Source organism: Panicum virgatum, chromosome 3N, assembly GCF_016808335.1.
Source record: "Panicum virgatum strain AP13 chromosome 3N, P.virgatum_v5, whole genome shotgun sequence".
NCBI classification, from domain to species: domain Eukaryota; kingdom Viridiplantae; phylum Streptophyta; class Magnoliopsida; order Poales; family Poaceae; genus Panicum; species Panicum virgatum.
The window spans coordinates 1,379,496-1,396,004 of NC_053147.1; the positions used below are offsets into that span (position 1 = coordinate 1,379,496).

At 47.2% G+C, this 16,509-nt stretch overlaps 2 protein-coding genes across 7 annotated transcripts; both read right to left on the minus strand.

Moving 5' to 3' along the window:
• Positions 1–9,263: 9,263 nt before the first annotated feature.
• LOC120667331 (phosphatidylinositol 4-phosphate 5-kinase 6-like) lies at positions 9,264–13,015 on the minus strand. 2 transcript variants are annotated; one of them, XM_039947434.1, is made up of 8 exons: positions 11,550–13,015; positions 11,284–11,451; positions 10,994–11,159; positions 10,798–10,914; positions 10,530–10,723; positions 10,236–10,321; positions 10,069–10,129; positions 9,264–9,792 (listed from the first exon to the last, which is right to left on the minus strand). In XM_039947434.1, exons 1-8 carry the CDS (start codon positions 12,827–12,829, stop codon positions 9,501–9,503), a joined length of 2,364 nt encoding a protein of 787 aa, XP_039803368.1. In that variant the 5' UTR covers positions 12,830–13,015; the 3' UTR covers positions 9,264–9,500. The 2 variants fall into 2 exon arrangements, with proteins under 2 accessions (XP_039803368.1, XP_039803367.1); XM_039947433.1 differs by having other exon boundaries at positions 10,230–10,321.
• Positions 13,016–13,700: 685 nt separating this feature from the next.
• On the minus strand, positions 13,701–16,235 carry LOC120663539 (tRNA-uridine aminocarboxypropyltransferase 2-like). 5 transcript variants are annotated; one of them, XM_039942393.1, is made up of 3 exons: positions 15,321–16,235; positions 14,733–14,761; positions 13,701–14,335 (listed from the first exon to the last, which is right to left on the minus strand). In XM_039942393.1, the coding sequence occupies exon 1, from the start codon at positions 16,186–16,188 to the stop codon at positions 15,406–15,408; it is 783 nt and encodes a 260-aa protein (XP_039798327.1). In that variant the 5' UTR covers positions 16,189–16,235; the 3' UTR covers positions 13,701–14,335; positions 14,733–14,761; positions 15,321–15,405. The 5 variants fall into 5 exon arrangements, with proteins under 5 accessions (XP_039798327.1, XP_039798324.1, XP_039798326.1 ...); XM_039942390.1 differs by having other exon boundaries at positions 14,708–14,761; XM_039942392.1 differs by lacking the exon at positions 14,733–14,761 and having other exon boundaries at positions 15,304–16,235.
• Positions 16,236–16,509: the final 274 nt, after the last annotated feature.

Below are 16,509 nucleotides of genomic sequence, written 5' to 3' on the forward strand. Positions count from 1 at the left end.
TTCGTCTACCCGAGGTAGTCGCCTGAAAAGGCACGCCCGCACCGCACCACACGTACCGGGCCACGTCGCCCACGACTAGCGGAAGACCCGCGCACACGACCAGCGACTCCGCGCCGCTTGCAAACCGTGACAGAATATTCCTTTCGGGGGCTCTTCACCCTCGAGGGAACCTTATTCCGAGGCCTTACTGATCAGGGGTTCGAAGCCTGGCCCGTCGAGGGTTCGACAGGTGCCCCAGATCGCCAGAGTCAGGAACTGCTTGGATGTGTCATACAAGCTACCCTCGAACACAGAGTTCGAGATGTCCTACGCAGTGTTCAAGGCCAGTCGAGGGTGCCTAGCAGGGGGATCCCTACAAGGGAGAGTATCGAGCCCTCGGACCCTATCGAATGGGTCCGGGCACCGCCTAGCGAACCTTTGCGAGCGCTTTATGTGACGTGTCCACGGACCACGAGCCGACCCTTATCGAACGGGGCACAGACGTCCACTTGAACTACCCGATAACAGCTCACTGAAGCAGCCATAGCTCGCGGCCCGGGCATGGATAGCATGGTGCGCTTCACCCCTCCTCCCTGCGGAAGGACGACGAGGGCCATAATAAAATTCGAGGGTTCCCCGAACGCCTTTACGCAGGCCGGGGCTCGGGGGCTCCTCGCACACCGCGGCTCAGGCCGCACCCTCGAATGGATCGACGACCGTCGATTATGAAGTTCCATGTGTTTAACCAAAACCCCCACTCTTGACATGTGCCTGCCAGATGGTTCAGCTGGACACTGGGTCGCTGTGCCAGCACGAAAAACGCCGAGGCCAGCTGAAAGGAGTGCCGATGTCGGCTGAAAAAGACGCTGGACGGCCACCTCAATGAAGCAACCAAGCAGGACGACGTTTATAGCCCTTGGATGAGTGCAAACACTCCTCCAAGGCCTCGGGAGCTACACCCGCGGGTGCGCTGACGCGCCCCCATGGAGGAAACTTCACACATTCAAGGACCAAAATCCCCTACAGGGGTGGTACCCCACCCATACACTTTCGGTCGTCCTCTCCGCGAAGGAGAAGGAGACTTCATTGATCTTTGCGAACAAAGATTACAAAGGGTTACTGGCTTAAAGCCGTCAAAAAGTACAAACGCATTGCCACCTGCGTGACAATTTTCCCTGTCTTGGGGAGGAGTGAGCGCCGATGAAGAGCACCGAGTCCTTAGCCGGCGTGACGGCCAGGCTGCTCGGGATTGCGAGGACCAGTCCCCAGACCGCACGGGTCCAGCGGGATGCCCTCCTCGCAAGATTTCTTCTAGTATCTCCTCCACCGAAGACCCTGCGGGGGGTCAAGCTGGCGGACAGCACCCTCCACACCATCTCCCCGAGAGCGACATTGTCGCCAGCAGGGACGATGCGAAGAACGGCCACCAAAACTGGCACCAACGCCATGGTCAGGCATCTCAACCCCCCTTCAGGCTAAGAGACATCGCAGAAGCAGGACCCCACAGGCCCAATGCTCTTCTGCTAATCAAACTAAAGCTAAGGGATGGTACGCACGCTCTCTCCAGCTTCCCCCGCCGCTCGCAAGCATTCTTCTAGCATCAAAGCCTAAAAAAGCCAGGCCACCCCATCTGGGGGCCGGTCGTGAAAGGCAAAGGAAAACATTACGAGACTTAGGCGATGCAAGAAGTAAGAGCAGGGAAGTTGGAGATGAAAGGGAGTCCCACGACCCCTATTTATAGCTGCGTCGGGCGCCAAGCTTCAAACCTGTCGAAGGGCGAAGGCTTGGACCGCCTGTGAGGGCGCGGCTCCCCACGAGTGAAAGATACCCTCGGTTACTGTGCTGAGACATGACGGGACGAAGCAAAGCAGAGCCCTTGGACGCTAAGCGGCGCAGCATCGGCGCTGGCCGACTGCCCTCGAACGGCGCGTCGCAAGGCGACCAGGGAAAGCGGGGCCGAGACCCTGAGCGCGGGATAGCACGGTAAAAGCACCAGCTGCAGAGCAGCAGGCGCCATCATGGCCCTGGCCCGCTCAGCACGCTGGCGCGTCTCGTCCCCGAAACAAAACAACAAGTGGCGCGCGCCTCGGAGTACTCTCTCTCGCTCGAGGGCTCCCATCGAGACCCTCTACCGCACCCCGCGTCTCCGCCTCGCTCGAGGGAGCGAGCTTACCCTCGGGGAGGCGAATCGTCTCTGCCTTGCTCGAGGGTAGCGAACCTACCCTCGAGCGGGGCGAATCGTCTCCGTCTCGCTCGAGGCCACCCCTCGACGAAAAGGACAAACGGCCCTTCCGCTCACCTGCCCGTCGTACGGAGGCATTAAATGCCAACCACTCCTCCACAGCGCCCAGGTCAGACGGCGTCAGGCCGCCATTCCCCACAGTGGCTGTGACCGGAGTCCCGTCCGTCAACTCCGGTCACTGCTCCGCCATCCTGGACGCTGTGGCAACACTGTGGGAACCTGCGACGCGGTACGAGACGTGCTCAGCACAGCTCCCGTTACTATTCTGCCAACTCCTGCTGTCCGGACTCCACCTCACCACACCAACGGCCCCGGACCCGTCCCCTGCTCGGGAAGGGATCCGGCGTCGCCACATGTTCCCCAAGGAGGGATGCTCAGCACTAGCAGCCGGAGGCCCGGACCTCCCCCCTCGAGGGGTCCGGGACCTCCACGTGACTCCCGGACCCCCTTAGCGCACGCGCTTGGACTCCACCTAGGGGGGCCGGGACCGCCACGTGCCCCACTACCGCTGGCGAACATATATATGCAAGACCCTGGCCTGCAGGGCCCATGGAATGCCGCCACGCCACACCTGGAAGACGGTACACCCTACAGCGACGACCACGCCGCCTGCTAGGGCTGTCAGGACGCCGGCGCGATCTTCGCAAGGCCGAGGACGATGCCCAGGACGACTGCCACGCCCGACGCCATACCCCACAGTGTACTTCCCACAGTGCTCGACCACTGCACCCCCGCAATTCGGGGAAAAGACGATGACTTCTACGATCCCCTGCGCATGTACACCATCCCTCCTTGTGTCTATAAAAGGAGGAGGCGGGCTTCCTTTAAGGGGGTCGCGGTCGGACCCATTCGATAGAATGCAACACTCAGCACCACTGAGCCCCCGATATTGGCACTCGCCTCAATCAACTCCTCCTCTAGCAGAGACTTGGGAGATTCCCTCCCTCTCTCGCCTCGCTTGTACCCCCTACTACAAGCACCCCCGGTGCAAGATAGTACAGTGCTCGCACAGCCCTTTGCTGGACGTACGGCCCCACGGCCGAAACCAGGATAAACCCGTGTGTTACTGTATTGCCTCTTGCATCAACATCTGGGACGAGGAACACGCAGCATCATCACTAGTTGGGTCTGGACCGCCGGGTCAGGACACCGACAACTGCCGACAACAACCGGTCCTTAATCGACACAGACGGGGCTAAGACACCCAGGAACTCTGTCCTGCTGTCATACCTATATATCATTTCCACATTGCATTCCATATCTCAAATACTGAAGTATAAAGATAATTATACGTCTCGTGAGTAACCATCAATTACTCGACTTCTATAATATCCTATATCTCGCGAGTGACAAGAAATCACCCGGCTTCTACCGAGACCTATTAAGCATGGCATCTCTATCGACCTATACATACTAGTATAAACTCAAGGAAACCTAGGGATCATGCAACTAGAATTCCAAATAATTCCTAAAATATAATGCACAAGTAATAAATAAACATATATATAGTGACTCATAATTTAAAAGAATAGGACATGCACCGAGGCTTGCCTGGGGGTAACACTAAGTTAGTGTTAATACTATTAAGGCCTTGGGCCCTTCCGCCCTTGGGCCGGGTCTTCGGTTGCCTCAGTGGGTCCTTCCATCTTCTTGAGATATCCACCGAACACCGTCTTGTAGTTCGGCTCCATCACCGCGTGCTTCACGTCCGCGCGTTGTACATCTAGCATACCTAAATGAGGTGCAACAATGCATATGTATAAATGCATGGACGATGCAACAAAAAGTGCAGCAATACAAGCACAAGGTCACCATTACCTAAACCTAAACAACTACATAAGCGGAGGATAATTAAACCTTACACGAGTCAAACAAAGTTAACCCAACTGGTTTTATATTTTTAGCACATTCCTAACTCTATTTACGCATTTAACCATCTAGAAAAGCATTTATTAGTATGAATAAAACTGCACATAAAAAGTTGTCAAATAACACATTTCATGGTTCTACCGTGTAGATAATAAAAATACGAAGCTAACAAAACTGGTTTTGTATTTTCCTATTTTTTTACAATTTTCTACATATTTTACAAGCACTAAAGGTCTGTGCTGATCGGATGATCCGACCACCACCAGAAAGTTTTGGCTTTGGATTGCCGTTAAGTCCCCATGGTCGGAGGATCCGCCCATTGGCCGGATGATCCGGCCAAATAGTACTTTTTGCCACTGGAAGGTGATCCGACCCTAGGCCGGATGATCCGGACCTGGGCATTTTCTGGAGTGAGTTTCGTGCCTCAAAAGAATGTTGAGTCGGATGATCCGGTACTAGGCCGGATAATCCGGACCTGGGTGGGGCGGCGGCACGCGTGCGACGTGCGGCGTGTGGCGGCGCTCCGGCGAGGAAGCTTCGGAAAAAGGGCGGCGAAGAAGCGGGGAAGGTGGAGGAGCTCACCAAGAACCCATCCTTGGGGTCGATTTCGGTGGAGAAGGACCGAAGAAGCGGATCGACGCGAAGGGGTGGAGCTCTGGTGATGCTCCCATGGCGGCCGGCGATGGAGGGCCGATTCCGGCAGGGAAAGCTCGAGCGAGGCTTTGGGAGGTGCGGGGGAGGTGGAGGACAAGGTGAGGAAGGTGCTCGTGGAAGGAATCGACGAACGGCGGCCAGAGTAAGAAGATCGATGGGAGGGGGCGGCAACGGGATGAGCTCAGCTCGGCTCGGTGGAGGAAGGAGAGATAGAGAGAGCTGAGTGAAATAAATAAGAATTGGGAGATGGTAAGGACGAGTTTTTTCTACACTCGCGTGTAGCTACTCTCATCATCAGTATACTACTGTGTGTATGTCCACATACCCATTTATCACTTTGAGTATGTTCATATACTAATTCTAAGATACTTCAAATAGATATATATGAAAAATTTCAAAAGCATCCCTATTTATAAAATATATTATGATTGTACTTTAATATTAGTATATTAAAATAAATATGTCTATATACACAATATATGGTCACATACCCAATGTATATATCACCATATATATTCTAGTATGGGCATATACTCCACGTACATACACTTCGTTGGATCAGATACATCGTATATCATGAGATACACATGTGGGAGTAGCTACAAGAGAGTGTAGAAAGGAAACAGTGAGAGTTGGCCACGAAATCTTACACACTTACTCAAGCTCCGTGCTAGACATCCAAATGAGGTCAAGGAAACAGTGAAAAGAAAAAGAACTCAAGGAATTCCTGACTTGGGTTGGAAACGCCGAAACGGAGACTACTACTTATACATTGTGTGCTTCTAGGAGCTCATGGAATCCCAAAAAAAAACATCAAGGCAAGTTTGTGCTCCAGAACATTCTTACTCAACTTTATCTATTAAATAAGTTGCATGATGCAAAATGCACATGTTGTTATGCAGATTAGTAGATTATGATCCTCAAAAATTTATTTATAAACAACCCATCTCTATTGTTACTTCCAAAGGGCCTACCCCCTTAAAAACAAATGTAAAGGAAAAACGGTTCCAATTATTGCTCCAAAGAATCATCGATGTAGTTTTATCCGCACGCACTTAAGCACCAGCGTGCTCCCAGTAGCACAATCGCGTGGCAGCCGCACACGCGAGGCCTTAGCTCCCATCGCGGTGCTATAGGTCGTGTGACAAATCTCCACCATATAAGAACCAATAATAGAAATTCGAACAACACGATTGAATATAGAAAGACTGAAGAGGCAAGCAAAAAGCAGTCATAAAACATGTTCAAAGGCATGAATCTATATGGTCAGTCAAACTACCACCAAGATTTCCCTAACCTTGCGTGGCCTCACAATGCAATACGATGCGATGCAATAGTTCATTTACCTGGCAACCAACGTGTGATCTTATTCATGCAGGATGACTATAATGTATATGATCAAGTTCTGAATTTATTTATATTTATTTGAGCAAGAATGCAAGCAAACCCACGGTAGGTATAGGAATCAAGACAATTAGAATAATGAGTATTAATAGTAGAAGAATAACAGAAAGCTTTCAGTCATCATGGACAGTCGGGATGAATTATTCCCGACTATTGGAATGAATGGCCTGGAGACGAGGATATACGATCTCGACTTATCATTGACCAACATTAGGGAAAAGTTTAGATGACAAGAAGGGTCATAGAATTAACCATGGTAGGGAAAGGTATATACATATATATGTAGATGAAAGAATAACTAAGAGTTTCATCTAAGGATAATATCCTTATCTTAAATCTTGGGGAAAAATGTCGATTCGAAGAGTTCATCCCCAAGAATGAGAAACATTCACAACACTACCGGATTCATGGTTTTGAACGTAAATTGTTTGAACAAATAGATAGGTTTTGTGCAAATGGACGCATTGGTTTTCATGATCCCCTAACCACATTAAGGCCAAAACTATCGAAAGTGAGTTGTGCATGACTAGATTTGTCATAAATTGAAATACTCAAAATAATTCACGATGTTAGTTATTTCTCCTAAACTGCAAACTAACCTGGCATGAAAAATTTGTGTATGGCATGGAAAGTCTGTTTTGGAAAGATATCAGTGAGGTATACCACTGCTGATGGTTCTTCTTTCATTATTTTCATGTTCAAAATAGGTCAAACCATACGTAATATGTATAGAGTACTTAATCTGTCTAACTTTTTCATACTGCAGTATTCAAAAATTCAAATTTCACAATCTAAAAACCCTCAATTCTTGACAACACTTTGCAATCATGAGTTTGCTTAAATTTCATACTTAAGAAGATTAAAAATGGATTTTACTGTCCATGTACAATATGAAATTTCACAAATTCTACCAAGTTGAGCGTAATTCGAGAAATATGTCATGAAAAATTACGAAGGTTTACTAGCAAACTCTTTATCACATTTCCTAAATCTTTCTTGTAAATAGAGTTGTCGATATGATTAACACTATGAGAACAGCAACACAACTTGAAAATCCAACATAGCAAGATCCACTCTAGGGAGAGGAACTGGCACATATTTAATTACAAACGCTACTAATTTAGGCCCATAAGATGAATTTAAATAAATGACATGATGATGCATGATCTATACGTACCTTACCAAAAGAAATTCTTGCCAAAACGACTATGGTAAGATACGAAGTTATTCGGTGGCATACATACGTACTCTCCCTATATATACATACTAGCCATTTGTTATGAATTTGCCCTACGTAAGTGAAGTTAGTGTACCTGCAGAAAAATCACAATATATATATACAATACTAATAACTGGTTAGGAGTTAGTTAATATTCTATTTATAGCCACCTGACATAACATACTCTACATAAGGCTTACAAACTAACTTCTCCTAATCACTTAAGCGCGAAGAAGCGTTTTTTTTCTTCTGAAACTCATTTTTAGTTTTGAAAACACGAAAAATAAACATACTGGTACCCCGTACCCCTTGGTGCATTTCAGCTCTAATAACAGCTGTGACAGAACCGCCAAGTTAAAGCGCTTAATAAGCGCTTTAACCGGTGGCCGTGGCTAATGGTTTCTGGTCTTCGTACCTACTATAGCATCAGTTGTCACATCTACTTGTCAGCTTAAATAAAAAACCCCAAGTTTTTGCCTGATATTTTCAGGAAACGCTTTTCGCCAAAACATATCAGGGATTGGATCAAAAGTCCCAAACAACTGATACATTATTTGAGTTAACTTGAAACCCATTAACAGACATGAAAAATAAACATAACGCCTTGCTGTCTGTAGTTTTGGATAAGCGAGCAGAGCATTGAATATGTGGCGTTATCTTGTGAGAACAGAGTACCTGTTATTTGTTCTGTTCTGCATTTGAGGGGATGCTACTAAGATCCCTAGTTTATATAAACTAGGCGTATAGCCCGCGCATTTGCGCGGCTAGTATTGAAAATTTAAAAATTTGCATGCCGTTATATCCTTACTAAAGATTATACTTTTTTTACTATATATCACCATGTTCATTATCATAAATTATGTCTTATTATTGGTTAAAATAATTCAAATATGGTCTACCTATAATAATAATTTGATTTGTTGAGCTTTAATAATATTATGCATAAAATTATTCTTATTTTCGTTTTATTTTGATTGATGGTTGTTAGCTTTAGTTTTCATTAATAGAATATGTTTGTAACTGAACATAGCTAAATGATATTTTACATTTAATTTTTTATAATGGCATTGGTGGGTAATTTTTTAATTAAGTATATGGGTACTTTAGGCTAATTTTATTATAATGGTAGTGGTGGATAATTTTTATTTTTTTATTTTTCTCTGATTAACGTGAAAATTTTTAGGCCTTGAGAGCGAACGTGGAGGCTCCGTTTGTTGGCCAAATAATAAGATAATAGACTTCTTGCCATGCCTTCGATTAGAGAGTAAATTAAAGGGAAGTTGGTTTAGAACAAACTTTACTGCATGCTACTTCTTTCTTGATATGAAATACCATGTCACTAATTCACTATAGTGCTTTCTTGCATACTGGAGTATGCACAAAGTAGCACCATGTGCATTGATTTTTCTTTTGTCTAGAAATGATGGCAGACACTTTTTTTTTTGCCAGAAAAATGATGGCAGGCACTTGGTCCTGCTGTGCTACCAGTTCGCAGGTTGCCGGTAGCCTTTTCGAGGTAACAAGCAAAAACTGAACTAGCAACTGAAGAGGGAAAACAGTCATCTGAAATTGCGTAAGGAATTGAGGCCTTCTGAAATTGTACAAGCATACTTGTCTTTACGGCTTTCAATTTCTGGTTTTCATCAAAACCTGACACTGTAACTTTGTACTTGCCAAATTTTTTGACCAAAATTATTTCTTTTTCATCCAACAGGCAAAATCAATTCCCAAAATTCTTTGGCATTTTGAATCATGCGTATCATTTCTAAAGTTTTTAAAGACTAATACATTATCTCATGATCTTATTCTATTGGAAGCATAGATTAAATCTTTGGAACAAAATAGAATTGGAAAACATTGAAGAAATGGTTACATCAACAATAATATCTATCTACCTACATCCTTTACATGGCATGGTTAAATTTAGGCTACATCTAATTACTCAACAAAATGTTTAAAAATGTACAAAATCTACAAGAGAAGAGGAAATTGCCGCACTATTTATGTGTTTCATCTACAACAGTGTATCAATGATGTTACCTACAAAAAATACTGGAGTGTGGACACAAAACATCTACCAAAGAATTGTTAACCCCTTAAATTAGATATGTCCCTCCTCTGTCAATTAACTAGTTATTGTACCTCTTCTGTGAAAGCCCTGAATATGAAATCCCTGAATCTCTTGCAATATTGCTTTGGGTCAACGGCCGATATGGAGTTAGGATCATATTGCATGGATTTGTAAGCATGCTCGAGCTTCTTACTAATATCGTAGTCTTGCAGGATGTCAATGATTCCAAAGAACAAGAATACATCCTGAAATTCGCCTGTGGGCTCACCGATGAGCAAAGATTCACTTTCAGGATTCTTCACTATGTTCTCCACCCTTGAGGGCATGCAAATCCCTAGTTTTAGTGGTTTGTTTCTGCATAGATTGGAATTAGTATGTTAGTCTTCAGAGATCAATTCCAAGGCAAATGTTGTTACAGTACTCTTATATTTATTATGTAACCAAGATATGCTGAAAACAGATAAGGCTTTCTATGGTTCGAATTTGAAAGCACTGGTGCATATATTATGTCACGATAAGCAATATATTATGTATGTTCACGTGAAAAAGATCACCATATTTTTGTTTGCTTTAATTATGAATCTCTAATAGTATTTCACTAGTACGAGCCCAGTACAATCGGTCTTTTACCTATTTTCCTCAGAATCTTCTTCGGCAGTATGAGGTGGTCCATTGTCAGAATTGCTGCTGTCTGTGTAACCAGCAAAGAGATTTTTCAGTCTTATTACTTCAAATATACCTACAGCATTTTTGCAGGTGAAAGTATGTAAAGCATGCATCATGCAGCTTACCTTTGCATCTGTCCTTGAAGTGAATACCAACCAAAAGACTATAATCCATGATCCTCTCCTGCTCCAGTAATTCACAATCTTTGTCCACTTGCCTATGAAGACAAATCATAACTCATAATAGCAAGGAATGCTTGTTTTTATTTTTAGTTCATCTGCGACTTGAAACATTTCTAAGAACTTCTCATTGGACGGATTGGCACATCCAAACATTCTTATAGTAAACTTTATGCAGATATTCATAAAATGTACTAAGTGGAAAAAGCAAAACATCTTGTACCGTTTTGCAGATGGGATGTGTACCTGCAGAATTCTTGAAACCAAGATCCTTCAAGTCGGAAAATGAAATTAAGATCAAGATCCTTTAGCGTTGTATGCTCGCTAATTTGATCAATGGGTTTGTCTGTCGTGCGACCAATGGAAGATCCTTTCAAATCAAAGCGCCTATGGATTGCATAATTGGAGCAGAAAAGATTCCCCATTATAACAAATCGGACCTGTATTTGATGGTTACAAAATATTGAGAGACTCTCACATATCAAATTAAAGTTTGTTCATATAGGAGTCTAACCTTTTTCTGAATAGCTCCGGTAAGTTTAACACAGTGGAGACCAAAGAATTTAGTTAATAGAGTATGTTCAAAAGCACGGACATGTTTATAATAGGATGGAAGCATCCTAAGCAGTACCTGTTCACATAAAAAAACAAAAATTCAATCATATAACTTAATAGTTAATCTGAGGTGTGAGTGGATTGCATTAACTTACTTTAACTTCTGATTTCTTCATTGTTTTGATCATGTACTTGTCATCATTTGTGAGGTAAAAGAAACTTCCACTTTTCCCAGGTGATGAAAGTTCCCTGAGCGCCTCATCCCCGCAAATGGAGATCATGTAATCAGCAGGGTCGACATCGAAGAGCTTGCGCAAAGTCCTGCAGCGAAGTACAAAAGAACAACTTAATTAGCTCTACATTGTAGACAGGAAGCAGTAATAATAATATCAAATCAATTATTACCACGAGAAAGGGGGAAAATAGGATATATAAATCATAACACCTGAAAACCAGGGGGCAGTAGTCCTTCCACCGAAAATCGCATGATTGGTGAGGAGGAGTATGCTTTGATCCTTCAGGAGGAAATCTTGTCCACACCTTCTCTTTTGGATCAAATGCTGATGATTTAAGATCCAGCGAAGTTGGCGCCGACTGCCTTCCAACAGCATGCCTGTGCTCCAAAATTGATTTGATCATCAATGACAACTTCAAATGAATGAGCTAGATTCAGAAGAAGAGCAAGGCATCATCAGAAAATAAAGTTCGTACCTAATGCCAAGCTGCAGGTTGAGCATGAGCTCATAGTTCCTGTGCCCCTTGGATATGGTCTCCCCCTGCTTCTTCCCTGGCCTCGGCGGCGTGCGCATGCACGACGACGTCCGCAAGCATGACCTGTCCGTCCGCGTCTCCTCGCTCTCAGCAGCCTCGGCCTGCAGGCTGTCCAGGTCCAAGGACGCGCTGCTCGTCCTCCTGCTCGCGCTTGACATCCTCCTGTGGTCGGCACTAACCTTGGGCGGCCGCCACACCGGCTTCTTCTGCACGGCCTCCACCCCGGGCCACGTCAGTATCTTGTGCGACGGCATCAGCGACGCCTTCTTCCCCTCGCACCCCTCGAGCTCCTGGAGCAGCGCCGTGATGGGCTCGCAGGGCTCGCGGGGCACGGGCACGGCGGGGCCGCCGGACGGCGGGTAGTAGACGCCGTCGGCGTGCACCGCGCCGGACTCCTCGCACCACGTGCCGATGTACATCCCGCCGTCGGCCCACCGGAACGTGCCTTGGCCCTTGGGCTTGGCGTCCTCCCACGCGCCGTCGTACCGGTCGCCGTCCGCCCAGATCACCGTGCCGCAGCCGTGCATGTCGCCGGCCTTCCAGGTGCCGATGTACTCGTGGCCCTGGCGCCAGATGTAGCGGCCGTGGCCGTCCTGCAGGCCGTCGCGCCAGTGGCCGTCGTACACGTCCCCGTTGGCGTACGCCTGCGTGCCGCGGCCGTGGCGGAGGTTGCTGGCCCAGAGCCCCGCGAAGGTGTCCCCGAACTCGCCGATGTAGGTGCCGTGCCCGTGCATGTAACCGCCGGCGAAGTCGCCCTCGTAGGTGGCGCCGGACGTCCACGAGAACTTGCCGCGCCCGGACGCGCGGCCGCGGCGCCACGAGCCCTCGTACATGCTGCCGTCGGTCCAGAGGAACTTGCCGGCGCCGTGCGGGAGGTCCCCGCGCAGGTCCCCCTGGTAGAAGTCCCCGCTGGGCAGCAGCTGCTCGGCGTGGGTGGGCTCGCCGAGCGCGGCGTCGTCGTCGTCGCCGGCGTCCGAGTCGTCGTTGCCGCCCTCGTTGCTGGTGTCGCTCTCCTCGCCGTCCTCGTGGTACTGGTAGATGGTGTTGGACGCCGAGGAGCTGACGGAGAGGAGGCAGGGCGTGGCGGCGTCGACGGTCCCCGGGGCGGGCGCGACGGTGCCGACGCGGCGGATGGTCTGGAGCTTGCGGATGCTCGCCTCCCACAGCCGGCTCGCCGGGGCAGGGAGCGGGCTCATCTTCCTCGCCGACGACGTCGCCATGCTGGTCGCTGGACGTGGCGAGAGGTCAACACGACTGGGCCGGAGCGAACCCTGGTCTGTGGTGCATGGTGGTCGCTGTTTTTGCCTTGGATTACGAGTCGCTCGCTGTGCCCAAGGACGTGAGCTCTCGCTGGTCGGAGGCTGGGAGGACTTGTCGGGGTGGGAGCCGAGGAGAGGAGAGCTCGGGAGCGCAACATTTGGAGGGAAGCGGACGCGGCCGTTGAGGCGTTCTACTACTATTCTACTGGCAAATAATAGGTGGGATCCGTGAGGAAGAAGATGAAGACCTCCTCACGGTATTCCTGTGGAATGCATGCCATTTCTCTCTTTCCCCAAGCTTCTCTCTCTTTTCCCAAGCTTTTTCCTGGCCAACACACTGTAAACCAGCTTTTTTTTAAAAAAAAACAACGGTCACTTAAACCAGAAAGATTGAGGCTACGTAATTAGTGAAAACTGGAAAAGCTAAAGGACAAATTGGCAGTAGCGATGGATATTTTAAATTCTTTCCATGGCAAAGCGAAGGCATCAGTTTGCTGTCCCAAGACCAACAGCTCGTTGACCAGAGCTTTGGGGTTACGCAGGTCAAACAGTACCGGGGCATTTGTCTCTGTCTGGAGATTGCCGGAAACAGAAGCTTAGATCTATTAAAAACACTTGTCTATAATGGTCCAATTGTGATGCTACCAAGAACCATACAATTGAAATGTTTAAGATATCCAGATCCCTGTTACACCACAATATGATAAGGAAAGATCACCTTACCCACCACATCAAAATCAGACCTCTGACAGACGGCAATGTTCACGTACACTGAAATATTCTCAGTAAATGGATCATAAGCAAAAACGATTTGAGCACCTCAAAAGTTCCAGGTCGGGTAAATCTTTCTTGCTTTCATATGCAACAAAATCAACTTATTTATACCACAAGAAAAAGCTGCTGTTTACAGGGCCCCAATTGCATCAGAACTATCAAAAAACATATTACCTGGCTGCATCAAATATTCAGATATGCATAGCCCTAGTTTTGCCAGGTTCAGCATTTCATTACAAAGTCGGACATTTGCCTCCGACCACAGGTATCTCCAGCTTTCGCCCTTTTATTCTTCATACTTCCCAAGTTCGTGAACAGCTGACAGGAAAAACACAAATTCCAGCGATTCACAGATAATACCGGATCATCCTTTCAGATTTTAGAAAGGCATAAATTCCATGGACTTTGTCAGGGTAACTGCTAAAAGGCTAAGGTAAGACATGATTGCATCGGACAATGCTGCATCATCTATTGGTGCCCAAGGTGAGTGCTGTAGGACTCAAGAACAGCCACTGAAGGGATACAGGAAGTGGTGAGGACAAACACATTTCTGGGCTCATCAAACTCCGGCGACTAACTGATGTGTCGTTTCAGGTTTCTCATTTCAAATCAAGATCTGCCTGGTAGAATTTGAAGTAGCTCATTGTGGATACCTTTTAAGTTGATCTTCAGTCATCACACCTTTCTTCATATCTACAGCACATCAAGTTTTTTTATTAATGATCAAGAATTCAACATAAGGATTCAGCTTCATGAAGATGTACCAAAAAATAAAAGATATGTCTTCTAATGATCTGGAGAAAGAGCACATGCTCTCCATAAGCTAGTAGAATCTTCTAAAGTGTGAGCTACTGAAAATGGCCTGTGGCATGTTCAGGAATCAGGACTTGAGAGACTGCAAGGCTGCAACTGCAAGCACTACTGAACATGCATATGTCCAAACACCAAATGTGAATGAAGGAGGTCAAGGGGCACAGGAAGAGTGCAAGAACTACTGGTCAAGATAACATGAGGAATGCACAAGATAAGTTCAAGAACTACTGGTCAAGGGAACAAGAAGAATACATGGTCCTGAGTGACTAATTCTGACCTGCTGGAAAACAACATTTGGGTTAAGGCCTACAACAAGCACAGGAAAAAATTAATTATTTAGATGCAAAGGTTACACAATTTAATGAGCGGCAATGATGATGTATCAAGGGGACAATAGAAATGAGTTTAGCACACTTTCAATTCATGAACAGCGTAAAATTTATGAGGCTTATGGACCACAGTGCACTATTTCAGTATAATCATGATCATAGATGCACACAGTAGAAATGAAAGCTCCATAGGTTTCATTATTTATTAGAAAGAAGACTAGAGTCCTCATATGGAAATTTGAACAAAAGAACTGAGACTCTGGTTAAAAGTGAACAAAAGGCAAATTGCATAACAAACACTGTCTATAAGATACCATGGACTATCCCTAATGCTTCAAAATGTTAAACTGCCTATGGTTAAAACAACATTTTGAGCCAATAGAATCAAAAGGATATCAAAATCAACTCGATTTCAGGTATACTTGTATCCTTATGCTAAACAGCAATGCATTGTCAAACTCAGTAAACCACTACGGCAAGGGAAAATGGACAGACATTGGTCAGTGGTTGGCTGTATACATGAGGAAAAATTAAACCTTCACTGTTGATTCTGGTTAATTGGTGATAGCCTCCAAGCTGAGAAATTCCACCATGAGCAAACATGAATCCATGACACCTTGATCACATCAGTCTAGCATTGCTATGCTGATCCTCCCTCTTGAGTTCCTTCTTCTTCCTCATCTTGACTCTCGGCTTCACTGTCCGGTTCTGCAAATGCTCGGCCTGGAAGGCTACCATCGCCCGGAGCACCCCCAGCATTGCCTCCTCAATCTCCTCGCCCTTCCCCTCCGGCTCCAGCAGCCGCAGCGCCCTCGCCACTGCCTCCATAGTGCTCATGCATCCCTTGTGCGGCTCCTTCTTCACCACGAGCTCCGACTCGAACATGCTGTCCCCGTCCACGCCGCTGTCGACGGGCAGGGCAACGGGGATCACGCCCAACGATGACAAAAACGGGAGGCTTGCCGCGTGCATCTCCTTGGCCTGCCTCCATGTGCCGTCGAGGAGGAGGAGGGTGGGGCTGGCGCGCGCGGAGGGCGGCGTGGATCGGCACCAGGAGGCCAGGTCAGCGGCGCCGGGTGAGGGGTAGAGCAGGAGGACGGCGTTCGGGGAAGGAGGTGGAAGGAGAGTTGTGGAGGAGGGGAGGAGGCGGCGGCCAGAGAGGAGGTGGAGGTTGGAGAGGGAGCGCTCGAGGAGGGGCAGCGTGGAGAGCGGGTTGCGGCGGAGGGCGTGCGGGTGGTGGAGGATGACGACGGTCGTGGAGGTGGGGATCGGGGAGGGGGGCAGGTGTGGGCAGAGGCATACGCGGGACGGGCGGCCGCAGCCGTGCGGGCAGATGGAGCGGCCGCGAGAGGCGGCGGCGGCGGCGCTATCGCCGTCGTCGGAGAAGACTGGATCGAAGGCCATCTGGTCTGCTGGAAACTGCTGTCCTTTCGAACTCACAGGCCTAGTACAGCCCACGTCCTGGTCCATTAGGCCATCGTATTCGGAACCCAAGTTTAGCAGGCCTGGGCCCAATGTCTGGAACCGCATTCGGAATGCATGAATGGGTTTTCTCCTAATTCTCAGCGGACTCGGGAAAAATGGTTTAAGATTACAGAAGAGGGGCCCACTGATAATTAGTTAAAATATGGATGGTAGATAGATACTCCCTCCTATCTCAAAAAAAAAAGATAGATACTCCCTCTGTTCCAAATTATAAGTCATTTCAAAAAATTTAGAGAGTCA